The 13,107-nt window shown below is 39.6% G+C and overlaps 1 protein-coding gene across 1 annotated transcript in view; it reads right to left on the bottom strand.

Annotated features, from left to right (window-relative positions):
- The window catches only part of LOC115082261 (O-acyltransferase like protein-like), an 80,730-nt gene that overhangs the window by 33,827 nt on the left and 33,796 nt on the right, over positions 1-13,107 (bottom strand). Inside the window, exon 5 of the mRNA XM_029586511.1 lies at positions 659-845. Within this exon, the coding sequence (XP_029442371.1) occupies positions 659-845 (187 nt within the window). The remainder of the gene's footprint in view (positions 1-658; positions 846-13,107) is intronic.

Consider the following 13,107-nt stretch of genomic DNA (forward strand, 5'->3'; position numbering starts at 1 on the left):
CTAAGGTCATAAGGCACACCAGCAGGATTTGAACCTTGGCTTCTTTCAGTTTCAGCCTGCTGCTCTAACCACTAGGCTACTCTACCACGTATGGCAGTGCTATTCCATTTCATTGTAAATAAAATAAAAATTCTTTGTATTTGTATCATTTCATTTTGTAAAGAATGCACATCTCTAAAGATATATGGGCTATTTTAGCCAGCGTAGATCGCACTGATTCTCAGAGGGTGAAACCTGCATTGTTTCCCTTTGACAATGAGTAGGTGCGAGTACACACATTAAAAATCTTTACTTTCCACCTACTATTTGTGTGGATGGCTGCGCAGAAGAAAACTCCGCCCCGATTTAGCTATCGCACGCGTGTGAAAGCTTTAAAAAATGACCCCCTTAGTGTCTACTTTGCTCTTCCATGGGATATGGATCCACTAGAACTTGTGAAGACCACACTCTTATTCCTATTTTTATTGCTCTTTAAATATTAATTTTAATGTTAAGTAAAGCATCATAAACTTATTAAACTATATCAGAGAGATCTAAAAAGGAGAGTAAGGTTTTAACTCTTTTTTTATGTCTTGCCTTTTATGATACTTCATCTTTATAAAGAATGGAAATGTCAACAAGTTTTGAATGAAAATGTCAAAGACAGAGTTGATCATACCTCCATATCCTCCTGCACATGCCAAAATGATCCAACTGACACCCATTGCCCAAAGGGTTCTGTGTAGAGCTTGATAGATTGCAGCAGTAATAGAATAGGAATCAATGGAGTCATTGATTATGTAGGCCAGTGCAATTACCATAAATAAAGAAAACAATGAAAGTAGCCATCCAAGAAGAGCCTGGACCTGCAGGAAGAGAATAAAGTTCAGCAACTTAAAATTGTCTATGAGTAAAGAGGATGGTATTGTGCAGTGTATTCCTCTGGAGGCCAGGAGTATAACCAAATATAGTGTGACCATTAAGTTCTATGTCAGCACTACAACTCCATGCATGCAATGGGGCATACTGTGTTGGACTGAGGGTCTATCAAACTCAGCATCCTGTTTCTAACGGTGGCTAATTCAGGATACAAGTACTTAGCAAATACCCAAACATTAGAACATAAGAACATAAGATATGCCATACTGGATCAGATCAAGGGTCTATCAAGCCCAGTATCCTGTTTACAACAGTGGCCAATCCAATTCACAAGTACTTGGCAAATACCCAAACATTAAATAAATCTCAAGCTACTATTGCTTATTAATTAATAGCAGTTTATGGATTTTTCCTCAAGGAACTTATCCAAACCTTTTTTAAATCCAGTTACACTAACTGCTGTAACCACATTCTCTCGCAATGAATTCCAGAGCTTAACTATGCACTGAGTGAAAAAGGAATTTTCTTTGATTTGTTTTAAATGAGCTACTTGCTAACTTCATGGAATGCCCCCCTAGTCCTTCTATTATCTGAGAGAGTAAATATCTGATTTACATTAACTTGTTCAAGTCCTTTCATGCTTTTGTAGACCTCTATCATATCCTCCAAACTGAACAGCCTTAACTTCCTTAGCCTTTCCTCATAGGACATTCATTCTATGCCCCTTATCATTTTGGTAGCCCTTCTCTGCACTTTCTCCAGTGCAACTGTATCTTTTTTGAGATGTGGTGACCAGAATTGGGCACAGTATTCAAGATACAGTCTCACCATGGAATGATACAGAGGGATTATGACATCCACTGATTTATTCGCCATTCCCTTCCTGATAATTCCTAACATTCTGTTTGCTTTTTTAATCGCCATAGCACACTGAGCTGATGATATCAATGTATTATCCACTATGACACCTAGATATCTTTCCTGGGTGGTAACTCCTAAGATAAAACCTAACATTGTGTAACTACAGAAAGGGTTATTTTTCCTTATATGCATCACTTTGCACTTGTACTCAATACATTTCTTTTGCCATTCGGAAGCCGAATTTTCCAGTCTCACAAGGTCCTCCTGTAAATTATCACAATCCACTCGAGATTTAACTATTCTGCATAACTTTGTGTCATCCACAAATTTGATCACCTCACACATCATACCCTTTTCCAGATCATTTATAAATATATTAAAAATTACCGGTCCAAGATACAGCTTCCTGAGGCACGCCACTGTTTACCTTTTTCCAGCGTGAAAACAGACCATTTAATACTACTCTCTCTGTTTCCTGTCTTTTAACCAGCTCGCAATCCACAAAAGGACATCACCTCCTATCCCATGACTTTTTAGTTTTCTTAGAAGTCTCTCATGTGGGACTTTGTTGAATGCCTTCTGAAAATCCAAATATAACACACCTACCAGTACACTTTTTTCCACATGTTTATTCATCCCTTCAAAAAATGTAGGAGATTTGTGAAGCAAGACTTCTGGTTGTGTCCCATTAAAAATGTCTATCTAAATATTTTGTGATTTTTATTCTATTTTTTAAATCTATTTATTGGGTTTTCACAAAACATACATCAACAGTTAACTGCAAATACAATTGTGTTATGTATCAATAATATACAGAATAGAAATAACAGGTGAACACTATGCATAAAACCACATCATAAACCTTTCACCCTCCCCCCTACCCATCCTAAACAGATGAAAGGAGTTAAAGAATAGAGAGAATAGGGTAGACTAGGAATAAAGCATGAGTAGAGTCAAGCTTAGAGTTCCCATGCTTTTAAATAATGAAAAAGAAAAGAAGAATGTGAATCTTTGTGACTAACTATATAGGAGTCTCAGCTGCATCACAATGAGGCTATGGTATCCTTTATCACTTGGGGCAAATTGTTGATAAATGGTTGCCATATTTTGATTAAAGCCTCATGTTTAGGTGGTGGCAAGGATTTGGCTGAGATGCACTCAATTGTAAGCATTTTGATCATTCTATTTTCCCATTGTTTCATACTTGGTGTCTCCCCCTCAGCCATACTGCTAAGATCGCTTTCTTAGCCATGAGGTTCACTTTATCTAAAAAGAATTTTTGGCTTTTATAGGTAATATGGGATTCCATATTATACAGTCCAAATAACCAAGTTCTGGGAGCATTGGAATTAGTAACCCCCAGCAGAGAAGAGCAACGGGTTCTTACGGCCTTCAAAAAAGACATAACTCTTGGGCAGTTCCAGAATCCATGTATGAAATCATTGGTAGGGGCTTCACTCTTAGGACATCTAGGTGAAGAACACAGTCTAGCCTGGTATGGTCTTTGTTGTGAATAGAATAATTGCCAAAGGAATTTAAATTATAATTCTCTCAAATAAACATTCTCGGTAATGTGAGCTATACGTGTGAAACAATACTGTAAATCCTCGAAAGTCAGTGAGATTGCTAAGCCCCCAGACCAATGCACTAAAATTTCTGAAAAATCACTCAATTGCAAAAGTGCTAAGCGCTCTTGAAAATGTGGCACATGAGGGTTTCCCAGACTGTTTGTCCAGGAAAAGCTCCTCTAACTTCAACCAATGGTTTGATGGGAAGTTGGCAGGAACTATAGTATTAAGATAATGTCTCACCTGTACATAAGCAAAACAATTTGAGTATAGAAGATCACATTTTGCTTGCAATTCTTGGAAGCTCTGTAATATGTTGGAATTAGGAGGAAACAGATAATAGACGTGTTAAGCCTTTCTGAGCCCAATTGACAAAGATTTTGTTCTCCACCCTGGGGGGGAACTGAGGATTCCCGCAAATAGCCAAAAATGGAGAGAGTTTCCCCGAGAGACCCAAATATTAGCATAAATAGTTCCACGCCCACCTGCAGGAAATAATAATTAGATAGTGTCAAAATTCAAATGGGTTTTGTGGAGCATTAAATTGTAATAAAGAAGACAAGAACCAGTTTTCAAACTATTGTTGAAAGTGTAAAGCAGGGGAAAAATTTGAGGTCTTCAATAATCAGTCTCCTATGTTCCTTAACATACAAGTGAGATTGTATTTTTGAATATCTGGGCAATTCAAGCCTCCCTGTTGAATAGGTTTGTGTAAATGCATCAGGGATAATCTTGCTTTTTTTTTTTTTTTTAAATTCCAAATGAACTGCCTAATAGTTATATTAACGCCAGTATGTCTTGTCTACTTAACCATATGGGCAGCATCAGTAGTAAGTATAGCATTTTAGGTATTTCCAATATTTTAATTGTGGATTCTACCACTCAGAGAGAGAGGAAGTTTGGGCCATTGATGTAAGTTTGCCTTCATTTTTTTGAAGCAATGGACCTACATTCATTTTATAAAGATGGTCAAAGTCCATAGGTCTCCTTCTAGGTCTCCCAGCAAACACAATCAGACCCCTTCAGATGGTACAGAACTCCGCCGCTAGGATCCTGACCAATACTAACAGAAGAGACATCACGCCCATACTTCGGAGCCTACATTGGCTACCCATCAAATTCAGAATTCTCTACAAAGTCCTTACGATAATCCATAAAGCCACTCACAACCTAACTCCTCTTGATCTTAATTTTCCTCTTCGTCCCCATGAATCTTCCAGACCAGTCAGATCTGCCTACAAAGGCACTCTTTACGACCCCCAGTAAAGACCACCTTAAGGAAATGCGCCCTATCCAACGCTGGTCCCTCGCAATGGAATGCTCTTCCCCCTGATCTCAGGCAAGAACCATGCCATCTAACTTCCAAAAAAACCCTCAAAACCTGGCTATTCAGTCAGGCGTTTCCTTAACCGGATAAACCTTTCTCTAAATCAGGAATGCTCTCCTCTCCTGTCTGGTTTGAACTCTCTATCTAGACTAGAGGGGACTGTTCTTAATAGCATATTATCGGATATAAGCTCTATTATATATGTACTCGCATTTATTGCATCATGTTAGTTTTTGTTCATTTGACAGTTTTTCTAATAATTAACTTAGTTCTACCCCCGTGTTCCTAGTTCTATGTAACCCCATGTTCTATGTAATGCTTTTTGCAATGTTTCTGTTTCACTGTAAACTGATATGATATGTAATTCTCCACATGAATGTCGGTAAATAAATAAATTAAATAGGTATTTTAATTCCTAGATATTTCATGTCTGTGCTGACACACTGCAGTGGGAATTGAGGTCCCCAACTCTTCTTTAGATTGCCAAAGACATCCAGGGCTTCAGACTTGTTCCTATTGATTTTGATACCAGAAAATTATCCAAATAAATCCTATGTTAAAACTTTTGGCAGTGAATTCAAAGGGTTTGAAAAAAAGATTAATACATTGTTGGCAAATGCTGCAATTTTGAAGGAAGTATTTCTGACTTCCAGTTCCATTATGAAACAGTCGTTATCAATTTTCCATAAAAGTGAGTCAATGGATAATAAGTAGAGTAAAGGGGATAAAGGGCATCTCTGATGCACACTCCGATGTATTGCACAAGCAGAAGATTTGCCACTGTTAACCAGTATGTGAGACATCGAGTTTTTAAATAAAAGAGATATGCTCCTAACTATGTCCCCCCATGAAACCCAAAGCATTGAAGAGCTGAAAAAAGGTAGGACCAAGAAACTTGGTCAAAAGCCTTTTCTCAGTCAAAACTCACTGCTATAGAGGGAACTTGATGGTGTTTACAGTATGCCATTGCTGTAATTAGTTTAGTATGAGTAACTAGTTTATTTAACACTTTTCCATACCGACCTTCATGGGTAAGAACCATATCAGATCGGTTTAATAAGCTGTTCGACCTTTTACAAAGCCCACTTGATTAAGGGAAATGGTAGATGGGAACACGAAACTTAACCTAAAAGCTAAAATCTTTGCGTAAATTTTTAAGTCACAATTTAATAAGGAAATTGGTCTATATGAAAATGGTTGAATGGGATTTTTCCCAGGTTTTGCCAATACTATTATAAATGCTTTGTTAGTATCTTTTGGAAAAGCTTCTTAAGCCAGCGCGTCCGCATAAGAAAGGCTCATTGGTACTATTACCTGTTCCTGTAATATTTTGTAGTAATCGTAGGAGACCCTGACTGAGCCTGGGGCTTTGCCTTGTTTGCTTGCTCTAATAGCATTCAGGATCTCAAAAGATTGTATTGGTCTGTTTGAGTATGTCAATTTTTGTTCTGTACTTTGTGGTATAGTCAGGTTCTGAAAAAAGGAATCTTCTGCTGTGCCCCCACATCTATCCTCAAAGTATAAGGTCTCATAAAATCCTCACAAGGTCTCACAAATATCTGGGCACAGGACAGCCCATGTTCCCTGACAGGTTCTCAATCTCTCTATATAGGTTTTACCTTACTGACTCACACTGATTTGGAAGAAGTTTGCCTGCTTTGTTCCCATATTTGAAAAATGTATGCTCAGAGTATTCAAGCATTCTCTGCACCCTTTGGTTTAGACAAGCAAGCAAACTGGTCAGAGTAGAATTATATTTTAAGTTGGACTCTGCAGAGAGTGGCTGAATCATGTTTTCTTTAACCAATTTTAATTTGGATTATAAAAGAAGGATCTTTCCATTCAGGTGTTTATTTCTACTTTTCAAATATGAGAGTATCTGTCCCACTGCCTTACTGGTTTCCCAGAAGAGACTTTGAGCCGAGATATGTTGGGAGTTATGAGAGGCAAACTGCACCCATTTGGACTGTAGAAATGACTGGAAGTCTTTATCCTGCCTTAAAAAGGTCGGAAATCTCCACAAGCGTTCTCCTCTTTTAGTGTCTTCTATTTAGATATCTATCCATTTAGGGGCATGATCAGAAACGCTGGCCGTCCCAATAGTTGTGGCAGTAATTTGAGGAAATAACTCTTGGGAACGTAAAACATAGTCAATCCGTGATAGAGTATTTTGGGCCCTAGAGATGTGAGTGTAGTCTTTTTCATCTAGATGCAACACTCTCCAAAAGTCCAACATTTGTAAAATACTACACATAAAGGCTATACTCTTCTGTTGATCTATACCTTTACTCCTAAGTGTTACGGTAACGTAACAATTGAGGGGTCATGGACAAAGTTGAACTCTCCCACAACAATTAACCAATCCTTCCTATATACTGTAAGGAGATTCACCAAATCACTGTAGAACTCATGGCTGTAAATATTAGGACGATATAAGTTACATAACATTATATCTTTACGTTTCAGCTTTCCCACAAGGACTGTATATCTACCTTCTGGGTCCAAAAACTGCTTTTCTAGTTGGAAGGGTAAGTGCTTATGGACCAATATGGCTACACTGGCTTTTTTCCCTACAATGGGAGTATAATGTAGAGACCTTACCCATTTGCGCTGTACTTTTTTTTTCTTTGCATCTGTTTCTTTGCATCTGTTTCTTTGCATCTGTTTCTTTGCAGGCTATATCCACCTTGGATCTCTTGAGCGCCTGTAATATCTTGGTTTGTTTGATAGGACTATCCAGGCCATTTGCACTTAAAGAGGCCAAATGGATAGTATCACCCATAAGTCAGAAGTCCCTGCCATATTCCAAGATCTCATAATAGTCGTATGTTATGGGCCCCTCAAGCGTGGGCCCACAACTTGTCCAAAATTACCCTCATGCTTATAATGAAAAGGAAACCTGTTATTAATGCTAATAACTGACTGCCTTTTGCCTCCTGCCCTTTGAAAACCCTCAAAAAAGAATGAACTCCTCACTAACCCCTTTCCCCTGCCCCCCATCCTCCACCCTTTCAACTACTCCCACAGTCAAAAACTCCTTAATAAGGAGCATAGAGCATGATTTTATGTGTACAGGCACCATCCCCCCATATAGGTGCCGATAGAGCCAAGGCTTATGAGACAGAACGGGAGAGAGAGTTCCCCCCCCCTCCCCAATCAGGAACCTGGTAAAGAAAAGTGACACATTCTAGTAGAAGAAAGAGAGATAGAGATACACCAGAATTAAACAGGAAGGAAAACGTAGTCATAGACATGGTATTCATCACAACATGCCACAAAGTACTATTCATCGTGGATGTAGTTTCTGCGGGACCAACAAAAACATCACAACACATTGGCTTAGTCCAACAGTCCAGATAGATTGACTCCCTCCAAGACTCATAGGAAAAGGCTGCCTCCAGCGCAAACCCCCACAGGTCCAAAGAAAGTTCCGGCATCAAAGGTGGGCTAACAGACAGGTCATTGGAGGATGAAGAAACTGTATTAATAGTGCCCAGCAGAGACAGGGAGCAGGCCTTTCATGTTCGGCTGTGCATTTTGTTTCACTGACCCCCATTCTGGTTGATCCCGTGAACCCCACAAAAACACTCGGGGTATCACGTCAATACTTAGACTGTATTCGGGGAGTATCCAGCGATGATAGGGCCCAAAGCTCACAGAGGAAAGCTGCATCTGGTACGACCCCTCACCTGATCAGACATGAGGATCCTCGATCGTGGCCACAGGGACATGGACTTATAGCCTCCTCTGTTCTGCAAAAGTCACTGCAAATCAATGAATCTCCTCAGTTCAGAGCCAATGAGCAGTGTTCCTATGATTAGAATTGCAGCAAGGTGCCATGCCCAGAACTCTCTGTGCATGGCACTAACAGGCCGAACAACTTTATCAACAAAGTTGAACAGGAACAAGAAACAAAGAACGCTGGCACAGCAGCCATTTTCAAATGTAAAATGAAGACAATGAGAAAAAATAACTGTATGCTGCAGCTCACGATAAGCCATCCACAAAAGCTTTCGCCACTGTTGCTTCCACGAACACGTGCTCTTTACCCACGTGCCATATTCTGAGCTTAGCCGGGTATTGTAGTTGAAATTTCATCTTTTATTTCTTTCAGAACCCTGGGGTGTATACCATCCAGTCCAGGTGATTTACTACTCTTCAATTTGTTAATCTGGCCTACCACATCTTTCAGGTTCACCATGATTTAGTTCAGTTCATCTGAATCACCACCCTTGAAAACCATCTCCGGTACAGGTATCTCCCCAATATCCTGTTCAGTAAACACCGAAGCAAAGAAATCATTTAATCTTTACATGATGGTTTTATCTTCCCTAAGTGCTCCTTTAACTCCTCGAACATCTAACGGTCCAACCAACTCCCTCATAGGCTTTCTGCTTCGGATATATTTTAAAAAGTTTTTATTGTGAGTTTTCGCCTCTACGGCCAACTTCTTTTCAAATTCTTTCTTAGCCTGTCTTATCAATGTCTTATATTTAATTTACCAATGCTTATGCTTTATCTTATTTTCTAGTTCCAATGGATCCTTTTTCCAAATTTTGAAAGAAGATCTTTTGGCTAAAACAGCCTCTTTCACCTCACTTTTTAGCCATGCCGGCAATCGTTTAACCTTCCTTACACCTTTCTTAATGCATGGAATACATCTGGACTGTGCTTCTAGGATGATATTTTTTAACAATGTCCACACCTGTTTCACACTTTTTACCTTTGTAGATGCACCTTTCAATTTTTTAAAATCTTTTTTTCTCATTTAATCAAAGTTTATCTTTTGAAAGTTTAGTGCTAGAGTCATGGATTTACTTACTGTCTCCCTTCCAGTCATTACTTCAAATTTGATCATATTATGATCACTATTGCCAAGTGGCCCCACCACCATTACATCTCTCACCAAATCCTGCGCTCCACTGAGAATTAGATCTAAAATTGCTCCCTCTCTCATCAGAGAGAACCAATTGCTACATATTCCAGCCAGGAACTTTATCTCCCTAGCATGCCCTGATGTTTCACTATCCCAGTCAATATTGGGGTAATTGAAATCTTCCATTATTACTGCACTACAAATTTTGTTAGCTTCCCTAATTTCTCTTAGCATTTCACTGTTTGGGTACTTGCCAGGTACTTGTAACCTGCATTGGTCATTGTTGGAAACAGGATGCTGGGCTTGATGGACCTTCAGTCTGACCCAATATGGCAACTTCTTATGATATTAAAAGGAATATAAACTTGATTTTCCCTGGTTTCCAGACCATTATGTTAATAGGTGAGGCCTTACCAAGGACCTATACAAAGACATTTTCACCTCCTTTTTCTTACTGGTTAATCCTCTTTTAATGCAGCCCAGCATCCTTCTGACTTTAGGCACTGCCTTGTCACATTGTTTCTCTGCTTTCAGCTTGCTAGACACAATTACCTCAAGGACACTCTCCTGGTCCATAAACATTAGGCTTTTTCCCCCATCACATATAGCTTTTTTGAATTACTGGACCTCATATACATGACTCTGCACCTTTTGGCATTGATTCCCAGCTGCCAAATCTTCAACCACTTTTCAAGCTTTCGTAAATCACTTTTCATTCTCTCTATGCTTATTCTGTTGATGATGTTAATGATTTATGGATATTTTATTGGGAACCACCTAGAAATGTTGATAGGTAGTCTAAAAATGTTAAATAAATACTCTTTCAGGCATGTTCACTCTGTTGCATATTTTAGTATCATCCACAAATAGACAAACTTTACCTTCTAGCCCTTCCACGAAGTCACTCACAAAGATATTGAACTAAGCCAATTCCAAAACTGATCCTTGTGGTACTCCACTCCACTCTCTTCAGAATAGGTTCAATTTACCATTTAACACTGTCTCCTGTCAGTCAACAGGGGAGGCCTCACCTGTAGTACTGTATTCAGTTCTGGAGACCATATCTCAAAAAGGATAGAGAAGGGATGCAAGTAGTCCAGAGAAGGGTGACCAAAATGGTGTAGGGTCTGTATTAGAAGACTTATGAGGAGAGGCTGAAAGATCTAAATATGTATACCCTGGAAGAGGGGAGGTACAGGAGAAATATGATACAGACCTTCAAATACCTCAAAGGTTTTAATGATGCACAAACTTCAAACCTTTTCAATTGGAAAGGAAACTGTAGAACTAGAGGTCACAAAATGAAACTCCAGAGGGACTACTCAAAACCAACATCAGGAAATATTTATTCACAGAGAGGGTGGTGGATGCCTAGAATGCCCTCCTAGAAGAGGTGGTGAGAACAAAAAGAGTAAATTAATTTAAAAGGGCATGGGATAAACACTGTGGATCCATAGAAGCTAGTGGCTGGAAATGAAGAAAAAGGTGCATAGGGGTAACCTGCATGGAGCAGCAGTTGCCACCCTTAACAGAAGGCATCAAGTTTTCCCACTTCGCTAATTGCAAATCCACTCATGAGGTTTACCTTATAAAATACCTGCGTGAAAAAAAATATTATGTAGAAAAATAAAGCTCATGGCATGTACTAGATTAACAGAGCATAATATTTGTAAAAGAGACATATGTACTGATGCTAGGGATGTGCATCCGTTTTCCACGTATTTGAAATCCGCAACTTATTTTTTGCTATCTGTTAAATACGTGGGGAGGCAAAACGCTTCACGACTCCCCACGTATTCAACAGATTTCTGTTTAATTCAGCCTAAATAAAAATTTAAACCCCCCCACCCTCCTGCCCCCCCCCCCCCCCAAGACTCACCAAAACTCCCTGGTGGTCCAGCGGTGGGGTCCGGGAACTCACTCAGACCCTCGGTGCTAGTTTCATCATGGCGCCGATAGCCTTTGTCACAGGGGCTACCGGTGCCATTGGTCAGCCCCTGTCACATGGCCATTGGCGCCATCTTGTGCTCCTACCATGTGACAGGGGCTGACCAATGGCACCGGTAGCCCCTGTGACATAGTATGGGCAAAGGCTATCGGTGCCATTTTGAGTCCTGGCCTGGCGTCGGATGGCAGGTCGCTCCGGGACCCCCGTTGGACCCACAGGGACTTTTGGCCAGCTTGGGGGGGGCCTCCTGACCCCCACAAGACTTGCCAAAAGTCCAGCGGGGGTCCGGGAGTGATCTCCTTTCACGCTGGCCGCCCGATCCCAATACTCAAAATGGCGCCGATCGCCGCCATTTTGAGACTCAAAATTGCCGTCCCGCCAATACTCAAAATGGCGCCAATTGCACGCCATTTTGAGTATTGGCGGGACGGCAATTTTGAGTCTCAAAATGGCGGCAATCGGCGCCATTTTGAGTATTGGGATCGGGCGGCCAGCGGCCAGCGTGAAAGGAGATCGCTCCCGGACCCCCGCTGGACTTTTGGCAAGTCTTGTGGGGGTCAGCTTTTATGATAGTCCTTAAAAATATTTGTTGTAAATATACCAAGGGAACAGCTAGTATCCAATTCAAATTCTACACAAGCACTAACTGTAAAAACTGTCTTCATTTATCCTATGTGAAATCTCTGTTAAAAAATAAACCTTTATTTTTATGAAAATATGTTTCCCAATTTTTGAATTTGTATGAATTTTTTAAAACTTTTTTTATTAAGAGACAAAGACCTCAGAACTGGCAAAAAGAGGCTTGATTGACCTCTAATTTCTTAGCCAGTAGATTCGATCACTGGTCTATGATGTCTCTTTATTTCTTTTTCTTTAAAAACTTATTATTTTTCCATGTTCATTTGTAAAGCAATATATATGCCAAAAGTTCCAGTTTCAACGGGGTAATTGAACCGCTCTCGTGGATTAAATATCACTCTCCAATTAATTTTTACTGCAACAGACATAATGTCTTAACTTTGAAAGTGATCATTGTCCTTTTGCTACAGCAAACTTGATGTCTTAATTTCCATTACTGAAATATTGCAGTAACTTGAAGACAATATGAGCCCATCAATATTTATATGCTTCGAGATAAAGGCTTGTGAAATTTCAACCTTTATAGAACATTTATCCAACTTCATAGAAAAAGCACTTATCTTGCAACTTGTTATAATTCCTTCTTTTTGAACAAGTCAGTGCAACACCGACACCGCCAACGTTAATGTTTCGCATAACGCTTCATCAGGGCGGGTTTTTTCTCTCAGCTTTTAATGGTCCGGGCTCAGCAGTGCCAACAAAGATGGCTACAACTTTGTAAACCGCTCTCTTACTTCTACGTGAACCAATCATCAATCACGTCTCAACGTGATGACGTACTGTCATAGACCTTTAATTGAAGGTTTATTTTGGCGCAATAATTTGTAAATGATTAACTTGGATTTAAACTAATATAGATGGCTACATCAAAAGATTCACTCACCTGTAAATTTTCGTTCTTCATGTGATTAGTAACACTGATTACTGTACTGTGTTTTCAAAATGAAAAATTACTATTCATATATTGTATTAACGTCTGAAATCAGCGGATCAAACTTGCCCATTCTATCTTGCTGTTAAGACCATTCGG

This window comes from Rhinatrema bivittatum, chromosome 1 (assembly GCF_901001135.1).
Source record: "Rhinatrema bivittatum chromosome 1, aRhiBiv1.1, whole genome shotgun sequence".
Classification (NCBI taxonomy): domain Eukaryota; kingdom Metazoa; phylum Chordata; class Amphibia; order Gymnophiona; family Rhinatrematidae; genus Rhinatrema; species Rhinatrema bivittatum.